General features: G+C 48.8%; 1 protein-coding gene across 1 annotated transcript in view; it reads left to right on the top strand.

Moving 5' to 3' along the window:
* Positions 1-15,000, top strand: part of LOC134455688 (uncharacterized protein K02A2.6-like) — a 16,694-nt gene that overhangs the window by 1,523 nt on the left and 171 nt on the right. Inside the window, exons 1-4 of the mRNA XM_063206909.1 lie at positions 1-362; positions 7,500-8,410; positions 9,750-9,761; positions 14,112-15,000. The exon at positions 1-362 is cut by the window's left edge and continues 1,523 nt beyond it; the exon at positions 14,112-15,000 is cut by the window's right edge and continues 171 nt beyond it. Coding sequence (XP_063062979.1) covers positions 1-362; positions 7,500-8,410; positions 9,750-9,761; positions 14,112-14,906 — 2,080 coding nt within the window. The 3' untranslated portion in view covers positions 14,907-15,000. The remainder of the gene's footprint in view (positions 363-7,499; positions 8,411-9,749; positions 9,762-14,111) is intronic.

Below are 15,000 nucleotides of genomic sequence, written 5' to 3'. Positions count from 1 at the left end.
CAAGTGCGTCTTCATGGCCCCCGAGGTGGAGTATCTGGGCCATAGGATTTCATCGAGAGGGCTACAGCCCCTGGAAAAGAAGGTGCAGGCAATCAAGGATGCCCCGAAGCCACAGAATGTCAGTGAGCTCCGAGCGTACCTGGGCATGCTCAACTATTATGGGCGCTTCCTTCCAGACTTGGCCTCGGTGCTCGCTCCTCTGCATGCCTTGCTCCGGGCAGGAGCGAAATGGGAGTGGATTGCTGCACATGACAAAGCGTTCAAGAAGTCAAAGGCCATGCTAACGTCAGAGGCGCTGCTGGCTCACTACAACCCTGCACTACCGTTGGTGATTGCTGCTGACGCTTCACCCTTTGGCCTTGGTGCGGTGCTCAGCGCTCGAAATTAACGGTGTCCCGACGTCCCGGGGACCATAAAAAATGTCACAGGGACACAACATCATCATATCTGGGACAATCACGGGACAGAAGGAAAAAATCATATTAAAAAAAAAAAAGTTGCAAAAAAACCCTCTGTCCATTTTATTTGCTTAAAAAGCGAACAGCGCAAAAAAAAAAAAAACCCCACTGATTTTCATGTAGCCTATGTAGGCGATGCATCAGTACAGTTGCAGCGCATTCTGTTCTAGAACATTTGTCTGCCCTGATTAGCTAGTCTACGAGCAAAGACACTAGAGCTACGTTGTACGGAATCATCATTCTCCCCACACGCGTTTCAAGAGCTGTGTTACTGGAAAATGTTAAAGTGGTTAAAACGGGCCGTGCCCGAAGACAATGATAACCCTGGCGGACCTGAAGAACCCGAACCACCCGAAGTTCCATCGGTTTCCAATGTGGTAAGTTATTTGCGATTATTAACTGCTGGAATCGAATTATTATGAAGTGCTGATGGTTGCTTAGCCTACAATGGGGGATACTACTGTGGGAATGGTCGGGTTGCTGGCAAGGCTAGCAACTAAATTAACGTAATGGTTGAATATACGGTTTGACACCTTATAAAATACAACCGGACTGATATCAATGACATTGACAGAAGATGCCGTTCAAAAGAATAAGGCGGTTTTCTTTCAAATTCAGTGAGATTTGTCTGCACGACAGCTCAGGCTAGGAAATAAGTTAAGTTACCACTGGTAATATTGCTACAACATTACGCTTGTTCCTAGCCAAGCACTCAAGCTGACCAAACTTAAAAGGCAGGCTGTAGAATATATTACATCGGTTAGACGCAGGTCTCCCCTCACTCATACCACTTTATTTGAGCGGCATTTTCCGTCATTAGATTTCGCCATCAAACGGTACATAGTCGTTCGGAATGTGTCTGATTGGGTTTCACAACTTTTGTGTCAGTGAGCCTGTTAGCGTGCAGTGCCACGGATTGTCAAGGTCATGGAACTCAACTTCCATTCGGCGCAATGGTAGGGAAATGTATGAGGGGAAACCTGCGTCTGGCCGATAAAATAGATTCTGCAGCCATCTTCAATGTTTTTTTTTTAGTTCGGTCGAGAAACACATGTCACCGGTTTAGCAGCGCAGGCTACATCCCCATGCTCTGGACCGAATTACTAGCTGTTGCCTGCCCCACGCCACGTTCCCTGCCATCTGCCACCAGTAGCCTAGTTAGCCTATTCATATCGATCCCATAACATAGCTAGGGTGAAGGGGCGGTGAAATGATAATACGAGTAGTTCTCGCTTGTTTTTTTATCCTTTCGTGGTGCATTTTCACATCCATCCGTCTGTGATGGTCATACTATATTTTGAACCAGAGTGAAAAAATAACTTGTAGTAGTTCTAGAGCTCTACTGCACGCAGGCTGTAGAACTATTACATGAGCGGACAGCTGTGATTTCCCCCTCCCCTTTTGCCAACGTCATGCACTACTCCACGGAGGATGCAATTTGCTCTGCCCTCCATCCAGCCCTCACCCACTTGGACAATAAAGACTCATATGTGAGAATGCTGTTCATTGACTTCAGTTCAGCATTCAATACCATAATACCACAACAACTCATCAGAAAACTGGACAAACTAGGTTTCAGCACCTCCCTCTGCAACTGGCTGCTGGACTTCCTGATGCAAAGACCACAAGCAGTACGGGTAGGGAACAACACCTCGAGCACCCTGACCCTGAGCACGGGGGCTCCACAAGGTTGTGTTCTCAGCCCCCTGCTGTTCACGCTGCTGACACACGACTGCACAACGACCCACAGCACTAACCATCTAGTGAAGTTTGCGGATGATACAACACTGGTGGGCCTCATCACCAAGTGCGATGAGACTCACTACAGAGAAGAAGTAGACCTGCTGGCCAGATGGTGCAAAGACAACAACCTCCTGCTGAATGTCAACAAGACCAAGGAGATTGTTGTCAACTTCCAAAGGGTCCAAAAACAACTGCCACCACTGACCATCGACGGCGATGCTGTGGAGAGAGTGAGCAGCACCAAGTTCCTTGGAGTGCACATCAGCGACGACCTCTCTTGGACCACCAACACTACATCACTGGCGAAGAAGGCCCATCAGCGTCTCTACTTCCTGCGCAAACTAAAGAAGGCAAGTGCTACACCCTCCATCATGACAACATTCTACAGAGGAACCATAGAGAGCGTCGTGTCCAACTGCATCACAGTGTGGGGAGGAAGCTGCACGGAGAAAAACAGGAAGACACTCCAGCGTGTTGTGAACACAGCGAAGAAGATCATTGGAGTACCACTCCCCTCCCTGCAGGACATTTACACCACACGCCTCACCCGGAAAGCACTGATGATCATCAAAGACACAAGCCACCCTGCACACAAACTGTTCAGCCTCCTGCCCTCTGGAAAGAGGTACAGGCGCCTCCGTTCCCGTACCACCAGGCTGGCGAGCAGCACAATGCACCAAGCGATCAAGATGCTGAACACTCAACCCACTCTCCCTCCACTGTCAGCCTCTAGCCAGCAAGGCCACTGACAACCCCCCCCCCCCATCCCCCACCACCACATCTGCGACTGAACATTCCACCTGCACTACTATACTTGTGACTGAACTTTCAACCTGCACTAACTCAAAACATGCACACACACACACACACACACACACCACACACACACACACACACACACACACACACACACACACACACACACACACACACACACACACACACACACACACAAGCACACTGCACTTTCTGCACTAAACCCAAACATACACACACTGACACACACACACACACACACACACACACACACACACACACACACACACACACACACACACACACACACACACACACACACACACAAACACACACACAAGACGCACACCGCACCTTCTACCTGCACTAAACACATACACACACATACACACACATACACACACACACACACACACACACACACACACACACACACACACACACACACTGCTGCTGGTGTACTTGACAGACCTTTTTAATATTTATTTTTCTTCAAAATGCTACTATTACCATGGCAGAACGCTATAAAGGACTTTTTTTAGGAAAAGCACAAAAGCACAACAAATACCTCTTAATGTATGTCCTCTACAAGTCTTCTGTTGTCCAGTCTTGCACTTTAAATGTCTGTATGAGCACTGTCTATGTCCATACTGTCTTAAGTCCATGTATAAGTACTGTCTATGTCTATACTGTCTATGTCCTTACCTAGATTAGTCTATGTCTGTATGGGAAAGCAAGAAATGTAATTTCAAATTCTTTGTATGACCAGTGCATGTAAAGAAATTGACAATAAAACCTACTTGACTTGACTTGACTACTAAAAGTTGAAACCATGTTAAGGGAAGTATTTGCAGTCGTCTGATAATGGCGGGAGAGGGCATTTTCAGTCAACTTCACTGTGTGTGTGTGTGTGTTTTTCTTTTTTTTTTTTTTATTAAAGTTGCAAAAACAATGTGACATAATTTAAGTATGAATTATTTATTATCATTATTACCACTTTTATCATAACTATTATAATTTATGTAGTTAAATACTAATATTATTATTGGTATTATTATTATTATTTGTACTAGCAAGCTTAGTAATAATGCATTATCTTTTTGTGCATATTGCAGGAACCAATGTCCAAGTCCAAGGATGGTCACGGAGGATACGAGGCAAAGCGGAAAAGAAAATGGCTTCCCCAGTGGAAAGAAATGTTTCCATTTGCCCAATTTGACTTGGACGCAAACATCATGTATTGCTCTACTTGCAGAGCATTTCCCTCCAAGGCAAGGGACAACGCTTTATTCATTGGCGTCAGTGGGGACAAAATACGAGTGCGCACTCTACAAAGCCATGTCAGAACAGCAGCCCACATTGAATGTGAACGTGCTCTTATTGCCCAAACCCATCCTGAGAAAGCGCCCCTGACAAGTTGTCTCAACAAAATGGACAAGGATGTGAGAGCAAAACTAATACTATTGTTTAACACTGCATGCTATGTGGCAAAAGAAGAGGAACTGTTTGCAAAATTCCCCAAATTGGTAGACTTACAAATAAAAAATGGACTAAACCTTGGAAATACCTACAAAACTGATCATGCATGCCACACTTTCATCGACAGCATCGCAGACACACTTATATCATCTTTGAAAGAAAAGATAAGGAATGCAAGGTTTTTTTCACTGATGACTGACGCCTCCACAGACCGGTCTGTGCAAGAACAGGAGATCATCTACCTTACGTTTTTGGAAAATGGGCTGCCAGTCACCACCATGGTCAACATGGTGACACTGGCCCATGCCAACAGCCAGGGCATCCTCGACGCCATTCTCGCAGGCCTTCAAGAGTTTGGGGTTTCAGAAGAGGACTTAAAAGACAAGCTGATTGGGTTTGGATGTGATGGGGCCTCCGTAATGATCGGGCACAAAAATGGAGTGGCAGCCAAGCTGAAAGACAAGTTAACTGCGCTTGTCACCATCTGGTGCGTTGCGCATCGCCCTGAACTGGCTGCACTTGACAGTATGAAGATACCAGCCGTCACAGAGCTGAAAAACATCCTAAATGGAGTTTATAAACACTACCACAATAGCCCAAAAGCCAGCCGTGAGCTACAAGCTGTGGCAGAAGCCCTCAACGTCCAGCTGCTGAAACCAGGGAGCATTGATGGCACACGGTGGCTCCCACATACCCTTCGTGCGATGTCGGCCCTCATCCAAAACTATCCGGCCATACTGGTGCATATGGAGAGTCATGCGAGTGACAAGAATGACCGCAAAGCCAGTGACGCCATGAAGGGACGGGCCAGCCACACAGTGAAGACCTTAAAACAATACAAAAGCATACTTTTTCTTCACTTTCTACTTGACATCCTGAAAGAACTTAAACACCTGAGCCTTCTCTTTCAAACCGAGGGACTGACGTTACAAATGGTGTCGGATGGATTGCAGAAGACCACTCTGGCTCTTGTAGCAATGCAGGTAAGAATACTAGGAGTTTGATCACTAAATAATTAGTCACGTGCATAGAAATACTAAAATTACAACGCTTGATTGCAGAGTTTATTAACTGTTCTATCTTTGTAGAGAGGATTTCGTATTCCACATTACAATGTATTGTCATTCAAATTTATTTCACAATTAGTTTAACATCTTTACTTTTTCTATGTTTTTCTTTGTTATCTGTGTTTTTCAGACAGTCCCAGGCCAACATTTACAGCAGTTCCTGGATGAAGTGGGACCATTTCCGGGAAACCTGTTCTCTGGTGTTCAGCTGACAAGGAAGCAGGGGGATGACGAAGACTTCCTCAAAACCAAAGGTCAGTTGATCCTCAACTTCTGTGACTATGTCACCAAGAGATTCGGCTGCCTTGATGAAGGGGTCTTAAAAGCTGCTGCCACCATCTTTGACCTCAGCAACTGGCCAGAGGACATCACCGAGTTGGCCACTTTTGGCCTGGCTGATCTTGAGGTGGTGGTCGATCATTTTCAGCAAATTCTTCAAGGATGTGAAGATTTTAGATCGATAGCAGAGGTCAAGCAGGAGTGGCTTGACCTGAAAGTTCTCCTGCATCGCCATTTCAGACATCTGCAGTCTACACTGGTCTGGCAGAGATTTCTACAAGGTAGCATAGGAAGGCCAGACCAGTTTCCACACATGAAAATCCTGGCAGAGATGGTGCATGTGTTCCCCATGTCAACTTCCTGCTGCGAGATAGGCTTCTCATGCATGAAGAGGATAAAGTCTGACTGGAGGGGTTCACTTAACAATTCAACACTCAAGTCACTTCTCCATATATCCTTACATGGCCCAGAGGTAGTGGACTATGATGCAGAGCCGGCTGTCCAGAAGTGGTGGCTGGGTGGCCTCAGGGCACGGCGACCCATGTTCAAAGACCCACATTAAAAACTGCATGCACGCGCGCACACAAACACACACACACACTTACACACACACACACACTTACACACACACACACACACAGGTGTACACAGATGTCTGCGTGGACATACATTAGAATAGTCATGAGGTAAAATCACAAAGGATCAGTACTCGACCTGAACAGGAACCATCTATGTACCAGGTTTGACCTAAAATGACAGTTCACGAGTTTGCCCTTGGTGTACAGTAGTAGGCAATAGGCATGTTTTCCATGTTAGCTGGCCAGGCCCCAACCTTGGGATGTTGTAAGCTGAGATCATAACTTTAACAATGAATGTACACTGACTCAGTCCCTCTATTGTTAAGATAGATTTTCTATTTCTGATTGCAATTGTAATAACTGATGGGTTATGTGTCAATATAAATGTCAAAGATGAAACAAAATTAAGTACTGTAAATAATGTCCATATAAATGTCAAAGACCAAGAGAATTAAATATTGCAAATAATATGAATGGAGTATTGTAAATAATGTGAATGATATCTGTGTGACTAAAGGTTTCAATAATAATAATAAAAAAATATATATATACATTACAATGTTTTTTGTTTCACTTTTATCCTGACTTAACAGTTATTTACAGTTTCTGAAGCTGTGTTGTTAGGTGCCTTGCTGAAGGACATTTCATCCATGGATGGTATGACTACGAGCTTTCTAAATGGGTCAACAGGTACCTTTTCATAAAAATTATGTTTGCTTATACATGCCATCAAATATTGAAGGTATAAGTAGATGACATTCATCTAAAAGAGGTCTTGTTTTCAACTATAGTGTAGTGCAGATGTTGTGAGATGAAACATTTTCTAAACGAGCTGGCTGGCTCTTAAATAAACAGGTATCTATTCAGTAAGGTCGCCTTCAGTTTAAAAAACTGAAAATGGAATAATGTTGTATATGACAAAAAATGTCAGTTAGTTGTGTTACATTCATTGTAAAAATGATGGAGTTTTCAACATTGTGGTTACAAATACAGGCATAATACAATAATCAGATGATACTTATCCACTCCGCTCAATTCCAGACAAGAAAAAAGTGGGGACACTAATGCTTGCATTCGGGACAATACAACACAGAATTCGGGACCCCTGGGGGACACAAAGAAAAAAAGTTAATTTCGAGCCCTGGCGGTGCTGTCGCACAAGTACCAAGATGGATCTGAACGGCCAGTGTGCTTCGCCTCCCGAGCCCTGGCCCCAGCCGAAAGGAAGTATGCACAAGTGGAAAAGGAGGCTTTGGCCGTGACCTACGCTGTTAAGAAATTCCACCAGTTCGTCTATGGGCACAAATTTACAATCCAAACAGATCACAAGCCCCTCCTCGGGTTGCTCGGGGAGCTGAAAAACATACAGCCCACAGCCTCAGCACGCCTGCAAAGGTGGGCACTTCTCCTTATGCAATACCAATACACCCTGACCTACAGACCAGGGGCGCTGATCGCGCATGCAGACGGTTTGAGTAGGTTGCCATTGCCCCACAATGCACCTGACCCCCCGGCTCCGCCAGAGCTTGTGTGTCTGATGCAGCAGCTTCAGACAGCGCCCATCACCAGTCGACAGTTAAAGGAATGGACCCGACGGGATCCTCTGTTGGCCCGGGTATGCCACTTTGTGGCGGCAGGTTGGCCTAAGACGTGCCCGACCAGTGAGCTGCTGCCATATTTCAAGCGCCGTTCTGAGCTCACCGTTGAAGACGGAGTACTGTTATGGGGGCTCCGGGTCATAATTCCTCCCCGGGGACGGCAATCCCTCAAGGAAGAGCTGCATGAGGCTCACCCCGGGGCATCACGGATGAAAACTGTAGCACGGGCGTACATGTGGTGGCCGGGGCTGGACGCGGCCCTAGAAGAGCTAGCGCAATCCTGCATTGCTTGCAAAGAAATCAGGAACGCTCCCCCGGCGGCACCCATGTGTCCGTGGGAGTGGCCTGGGAAGCCTTGGACACGCCTACACATTGATTACGCTGGCCCCTTTTTAGGTGAAATGTTCCTGGTGCTAGTTGACTCCCACTCTAAGTGGTTGGAAGTGTTTCCGGTGAAATCTGCCACTTCGTGTCAAGGATACTAAAAAGGGACCCAAAAGCAGACAAAAAACGGAAGAGTGCTGATTTATTTTGGTCACAGAAAAAAGATCTTCACGCAATGTAAAAAAACACAAATCCTCTTGACAGGGCAAAACACAAAGTCCAACAGCAGCAGGGAAAAATCTTCAACAAAAAGGCCAGTCAATGGTGCATCCAAATTCCAACAAAAATAGTCTTAGCAGTGCATGAAAAGTCCAACAAAAAATCCTCTTTACTATACATGAAAAGTCCAACAAAAATCTTCTGGCTTTGCATCAACAGTCCAACAAAAAGTCTTCAATCATTGCATCAAATGTCCAACAAAAATCTTCTCGTCCAAAAGGACATACAAAAACAGCACAAGGATTTTTTCAAAGAGGAAACAGCAACACTTACAAAACGTGGCAGGTCACGGCAAGACAATCGGAGACAGAACACACAAAATCAGGGGTTTAAATAAAGTAGGAAGGCGGAACGAGAACCAATAGAGGGGCAGAGAGACAACAAGGTCAAACGATCACAGGTGAAAGGCATCAAAGACAACGGCAGAGTTCAGGTAAGTAAAATGCAGGTAAGTAACAAAAAATGTCCAGCAGATGGAGACAAAGGGGCTAGCAGGTTGGGACCCTTACAGTACCCCCCCATCAACGAACGCCTCCTGGCGTTACAACGGACTGAGCGAGGCGTTGGCGGTGAAAGTCCCTGATGAGAGAGGGATCTAGGATCTGTCGTGCAGAGACCCAGCTCCTCTCCTCTGGGCCGTAGCCCTCCCAGTCGACAAGGTACTGCCAGCCACGGCACCGGCGACGGGCATCCAGCAGCCGGCGCACCGTGTAGGCATCAGAGCCATCAATGAGTCGGGGGGGCGGAGGAGGTTTAGGGGCAGGATGCATGGGACTGCAGGTGAAGGGCTTAATGCGGGAGACGTGGAAAGTGGGGTGGATGCGCCGAAGGTTCAGGGGCAGCTTCAGCCGGACAGCAGACCGGCTGATAATTTTGCAGACAGGAAAGGGGCCAATGAAGCGTGGTGCCAGCTTGCGGGAGTCCACCTTCAGTGGAAGATCCTGGGTGGACAACCAGACCCGCTGACCCACACGATAATGAGGGGCCATGGTGCGATGCCGGTCAGCTTGTTCCTTGATTCTGGCAGAGGCACGTCGGAGAGCAGAGCGTGCCTGGCGCCACGTCCGACGGCAGCGACGGACGAAGGCTTGGGCAGAGGGAACCCCAACCTCCACCTCTTGGTCAGGGAATAGGGGTGGCTGATAACCCAGGCAGCACTCAAAGGGGGACAGGCCAGACGAGGAGGAGGTGAGCGAGTTGATCGAATACTCAGCCCAGGGCAGCTGCTGGCTCCAGGTAGAGGGGTTCTGGGAGGCCAGGCAGCGCAGCACCGTCTCCAGGAGCTGGTTCGCCCTCTCCGTCTGGCCATTTGACTGCGGGTGAAAACCAGAAGAGAGAGAGACTGAAGCACCAAGCATCTTACAGAAGGCTTGCCAGAATTTTGCTGTAAATTGTGGACCCCGGTCAGAGACCACCTCTACAGGAAGCCCATGCAGTCTGAATACATGATTTATAAGCAAATCGGCTGTCTCTCTAGCAGAGGGCAGTTTGGGCAAGGGGATAAAATGAACAGACTTAGAAAACCGGTCAACCACAGTTAAAATGGCGGTATTGCCATCAGAGTCAGGCAGACCGGTAACAAAATCAAGGGCTATATGGGACCAGGGTCTCTTGGGTATGGACAAAGGCTGTAACAGACCTGATGGACGTTGAGTTGACCTCTTGTTCTGGATGCAGACTGGACAGTTGGAGACGAATTTGCGGATCGCTCTCCCCATTGACGGCCACCAGAATCGTCGGCTGATGAAGGATTCGGTTCGTCCGGCTCCAGGGTGGCAGGACAGACGGGAGTAGTGACCACATTGCATCACCTGTGGACGTACAGAGACTGGAACATACAAACAGTTGGCTGGACACTGACTAGGGGAGGGTTCAGAGTGATGAGCACTCCTGACGAGGGTCTCAATGTCCAGAATGGCAGAGCCCACAAGGCAGCGTTCAGGGAGAATAGTAGTGGGGGAAGAGGCACTGTCCGAACTGATAAATGCACGGGAAAGGGCGTCAGGCTTTCCGTTCTTCGACCCAGGACGATAGGAGAGGGTGAAATTAAATCTTGAAAAGAAGAGGGACCAGCGGGCTTGACGGGGATTCAGGCGTTTGGCAGACCGTAAGTATTCCAGGTTTTTATGGTCTGTCCAGACCAGGAATGGCTGTGTGCTCCCCTCCAACCAATGCCTCCACTCTTCTAAGGCCAGTTTCACTGCCAAGAGCTCCCGGTCACCGACATCGTAGTTGCGCTCACTGGGAGAGAGCCGGTGGGAGTAAAAGGCACAAGGGTGAATCTTCTGGTCTTTCGCAGACCGCTGGGAGAGAATAGCGCCCACACCCACATCCGAGGCATCCACCTCCACGATGAATTGTCTGTCCGGGTCAGGTTGTATGAGGATGGGGGCAGAGGCGAAGCGGGTCTTCAGGGTCTGGAAGGCCTCGTTGGCAGGTGGGGACCAGTGGAAGGCTACAGCAGAAGATGTGAGGGAGGTCAGGGGGGCAGCAAGGGTGCTATAGTTCCGAATGAATCGGCGGTAAAAATTGGCAAAGCCAAGGAACCGCTGTAGCTCCTTGCGTGTAGATGGTTTGGGCCACTCTGCCACAGCACGCACCTTGCTTGGATCCATTTGTAGGGTTCCAGTAGAGACCACAAAGCCCAGGAAGGAGATGGTGTCTCGGTGGAACTCACTCTTCTCTGCCTTCACATAGAGCCGATTCTCCAGAAGGCGTTGGAGGACTGTTCGGACATGGCTAATGTGTTCAGGTAAGGACTTGGAAAAAATAAGGATGTCGTCCAAAAAAACAAAAACAAACTTATTCAGCATGTCCCTAAGGACATCGTTGACAAGGGCTTGGAAAACGGCAGGAGCATTAGTTAGGCCGAATGGGAGAACGAGATATTCATAATGGCCGGAGTGGGTGTTGAAGGCGGTCTTCCACTCGTCTCCCTCCTTAATCCGGACCAAGTGGTAGGCATTGCGGAGATCCAACTTGCTGAACACCGTAGCACCTTGTAGCATTTCAAAGGCTGAGGACATAAGGGGAAGGGGATAGCGGTTTCGGATAGTAATCTCATTCAGTGCCCGATAGTCGATGCAGGGTCGAAGTGAGCCGTCTTTCTTGCCGACAAAGAAAAAACCGGCGCCTGCAGGTGAGGAAGAGGGGCGAATGATGCCTGCGGCAAGGGATTCTGAGATATACTTGTTCATTGCCTCTGTCTCGGGCTTAGAGAGAGAGTATAGGCCGCCTCTAGGGGGAGATGTGCCAGGCAAAAGGTCTATGGCACAGTCATAGGGTCTGTGTGGGGGTAACGATGTGGCTCGGGACTTGCTAAAGACAGTTTTCAGGTCCAGGTAATCGAGAGGGATATCCGACAGGTCAGGGAATTCCTCCGGGGGTTCAGGACTAGGAGGCTCTGAAGGGGTTGCAGAGCGCAGGCACTGAGAGTGGCAGGATTGGTTCCATCCAAGGATCTTGTTGTTGGACCAGTCGATGAGAGGATTGTGCTTGGACAGCCAGGGATTGCCCAGGATGAGGGGAGCTTGAGGGGAATGAATAAGGCAGAGGGTGATCAGCTCCCGGTGGTTGCCGGACAGGGTGAGGCTAACTGGAATGGTGGTGTGAGTAACCTTCCCCAGAGATGCTCCATTCAGTGCCCTCGCCATCAGGGGTGTTCGAAGGGGGGATATCGGTATGGCCAGCTCGGATGCTAGGGAAGCGTCAATAAAACTCTCATCGGCACCTGAGTCAATCAGCACCTGGAAGGTTTGACGTTGCCGACCCCATTCAAGAATGGCAGGAAACAGGTTGCAAGGAATTAAAGGGGATGGGTCGACTGGGGTCACGCTCACCAGTACTCCTCGCTTTACTGGTGAGCGTTGGCTTTTAGAGGACAGACAGCAGCGAGATGGCCCAACTGGCCACAGTAGAGGCAGGCACCGGTCTGAATTCTTCTTTGTCTCTCTGCTGGTGACAGCCGGGTTCGATCTATCTGCATGGGTTCGACATCACTTGGTGCAGGAGGTGGGACTGATTGCAGGCCTGGTGTTGATTGGCGGGGGGTGTTGGTGCCGCTGGGTACACTCAGGGGTCTTGTGAAAAATCCCCCTCCTTGGCGTTGTCTCAAGCGGTTGTCAATGCGGATGGCGCGGTCCACCAGGTCATCAAAGTTTTCGGGAGGCTCTTGGGTAATGAGTTGGTCCTTTACCTCCTCAGATAGGCCATTGAGGAAGGCATCGTACTGGGCATCGGTGTTCCAGCCACTGGAGGTGGCCAGGGTGCGGAACTGGATAGCAAAGTCGGAAACAGATCTACGGCCTTGACGGATGACCAACATCTCTCTGGCAGCCTCTCTCCCGTGTTTCGACCTGTCAAACACCTTCTTCATCTCCTCCACAAAGTCTTTGTAGATCAAACAGAATGGTTTTCTGGTCTCCCAGACCGATGTTCCCCACTCCTTGGCTTTGCCAGAAAGCTGTGTTATGACATAGGCCACCTTGGCTGGATCAGACGGGAAGGTTGCAGGCTGGAGCTGGAAGACTAAATCACACTGGGTGAGGAATGCACGGCAAGTGCCAGGCTCACCTGAGTAACGTTCTGGAGGGGGCAAGCGTGGTTCATGGGCATGAAGGGTTGGCCGTGTCACAGAGGCTGGTTCAGCTTGAGTGGCAGGTGTAGCTTCAGCTGTGGTAGGCGGGGTCGGTTTAGTTGTCAGAGAAAGGTGGAGGTGCTGGATCTGGGCCGCCAGGTCGGCTAGGCTTGCTCTCATGCTCTCCATATTCTTAGTCATGGACTCTAGCTGGTTCTGGTGCCTCCCAAGGACAGTCCCCTGTTGTTCCAAGGCTGAGCGAAGGAAGCTGGGGGATGCTTGCTCTTGGGCGGGTCGGTCTGCTGGGTCCATGATGCTCCGATTGTACTGTCAGGGATACTAAAAAGGGACCCAAAAGCAGACAAAAAACGGAAGAGTGCTGATTTATTTTGGTCACAGAAAAAGATCTTCACGCAATGTAAAAAACACAAATCCTCTTGACAGGGCAAAAACACAAAGTCCAACAGTTAAGCAGCAGGGAAAAATCTTCAACAAAAAGGCCAGTCAATGGTGCATCCAAATTCCAACAAAAATAGTCTTAGCAATGCATGAAAAGTCCAACAAAAAATCTTCTTTACTATACATGAAAAGTCCAACAAAAATCTTCTGGCTTTGCATCAACAGTCCAACAAAAAGTCTTCAATCATTGCATCAAATGTCCAACAAAAATCTTCTCGTCCAAAAGGACATACAAAAACAGCACAAGGATTTTTTCAAAGAGGAAACAGCAACACTTACAAAACGTGGCAGGTCACGGCAAGACAATCGGAGACAGAACACACAAAATCAGGGGTTTAAATAAAGTAGGAAGGCGGAACGAGAACCAATAGAGGGGCAGAGAGACAACAAGGTCAAACGATCACAGGTGAAAGGCATCAAAGACAACGGCAGAGTTCAGGTAAGTAAAATGCAGGTAAGTAACAAAAAATGTCCAGCAGATGGAGACAAAGGGGCTAGCAGGTTGGGACCCTTACACTTCGACCTCTACCGTGGACCATCTGCGTGATGTGTTCAGCACACATGGCCTCCCACACACTGTTGTGTCAGATAACGGCTCCGTGTTCACCAGCTCAGAATTCGAGGAGTTTCTAAAGGTGAATGGCGTTCGCCACCTGACCTCCGCGCCCTACCACCCGTCCTCAAACGGGCTGGTGGAGAGGGCAGTCCAAACTGTCAAGAAATCATTGAAGAAAATGGCAGGGGGGACACTTAGGGCGAGGCTTGCAAGATTCTTGGCGACATATCGGTTCACTCCACATGCCACCACTGGGCAGTCTCCAGCAGAGATGCTGTTCGGTCGGCGGGTGCGCACCAGATGGGACCTGCTGCGGCCAGACATTCAATCAAAGGTCCTCCGTGGTCAGGAGACGATGGTGGCCAACTCCAAAAGAAATGCAGTCATTCGAGACCTACCACTCAGGGCCGCTGTGTGGGTCAGAGACTTTTCTGGTCGGGAAAAGTGGCTGCCAGGCACAGTGATCGACAAGACGGGGCCCCTGTCTTACAGAGTTGAGGTAGCAGGGAATGTGTGGCGTAGGCATGTCGACCACCTGCTAAGCAGAAACGCCTCTCCTCAAGCCAGACAGGACTGGGAGCCAGAGAGCAGTGACCAGCCCGATCCTGCTCCTCCAGAGGACTCGGCTGTGGAGCTCTCCGACGCTGACGAGGTTCCTGATCCAGAGTCGGCAGAAGCTGACGACGCTGAGCCTGCTGTTGTGCCCCGGAGATCTTCTAGACTGAGGAAAGTACCTTCTCGTTTAAATTTGTAATTGTAGTCAGGGCGGAGGGCCTCAAGAAGGGGGCATAATAATCCCCCGGCCTGTCCGCGAGAGTGTGGGCAGTCTACCCCTCACTCTCAGTTAG

The sequence above is a fragment of the Engraulis encrasicolus genome, chromosome 9 (genome assembly GCF_034702125.1).
Source record: "Engraulis encrasicolus isolate BLACKSEA-1 chromosome 9, IST_EnEncr_1.0, whole genome shotgun sequence".
NCBI lineage: Eukaryota > Metazoa > Chordata > Actinopteri > Clupeiformes > Engraulidae > Engraulis > Engraulis encrasicolus.
This window is presented reverse-complemented; position numbering and strand designations above follow the sequence as displayed.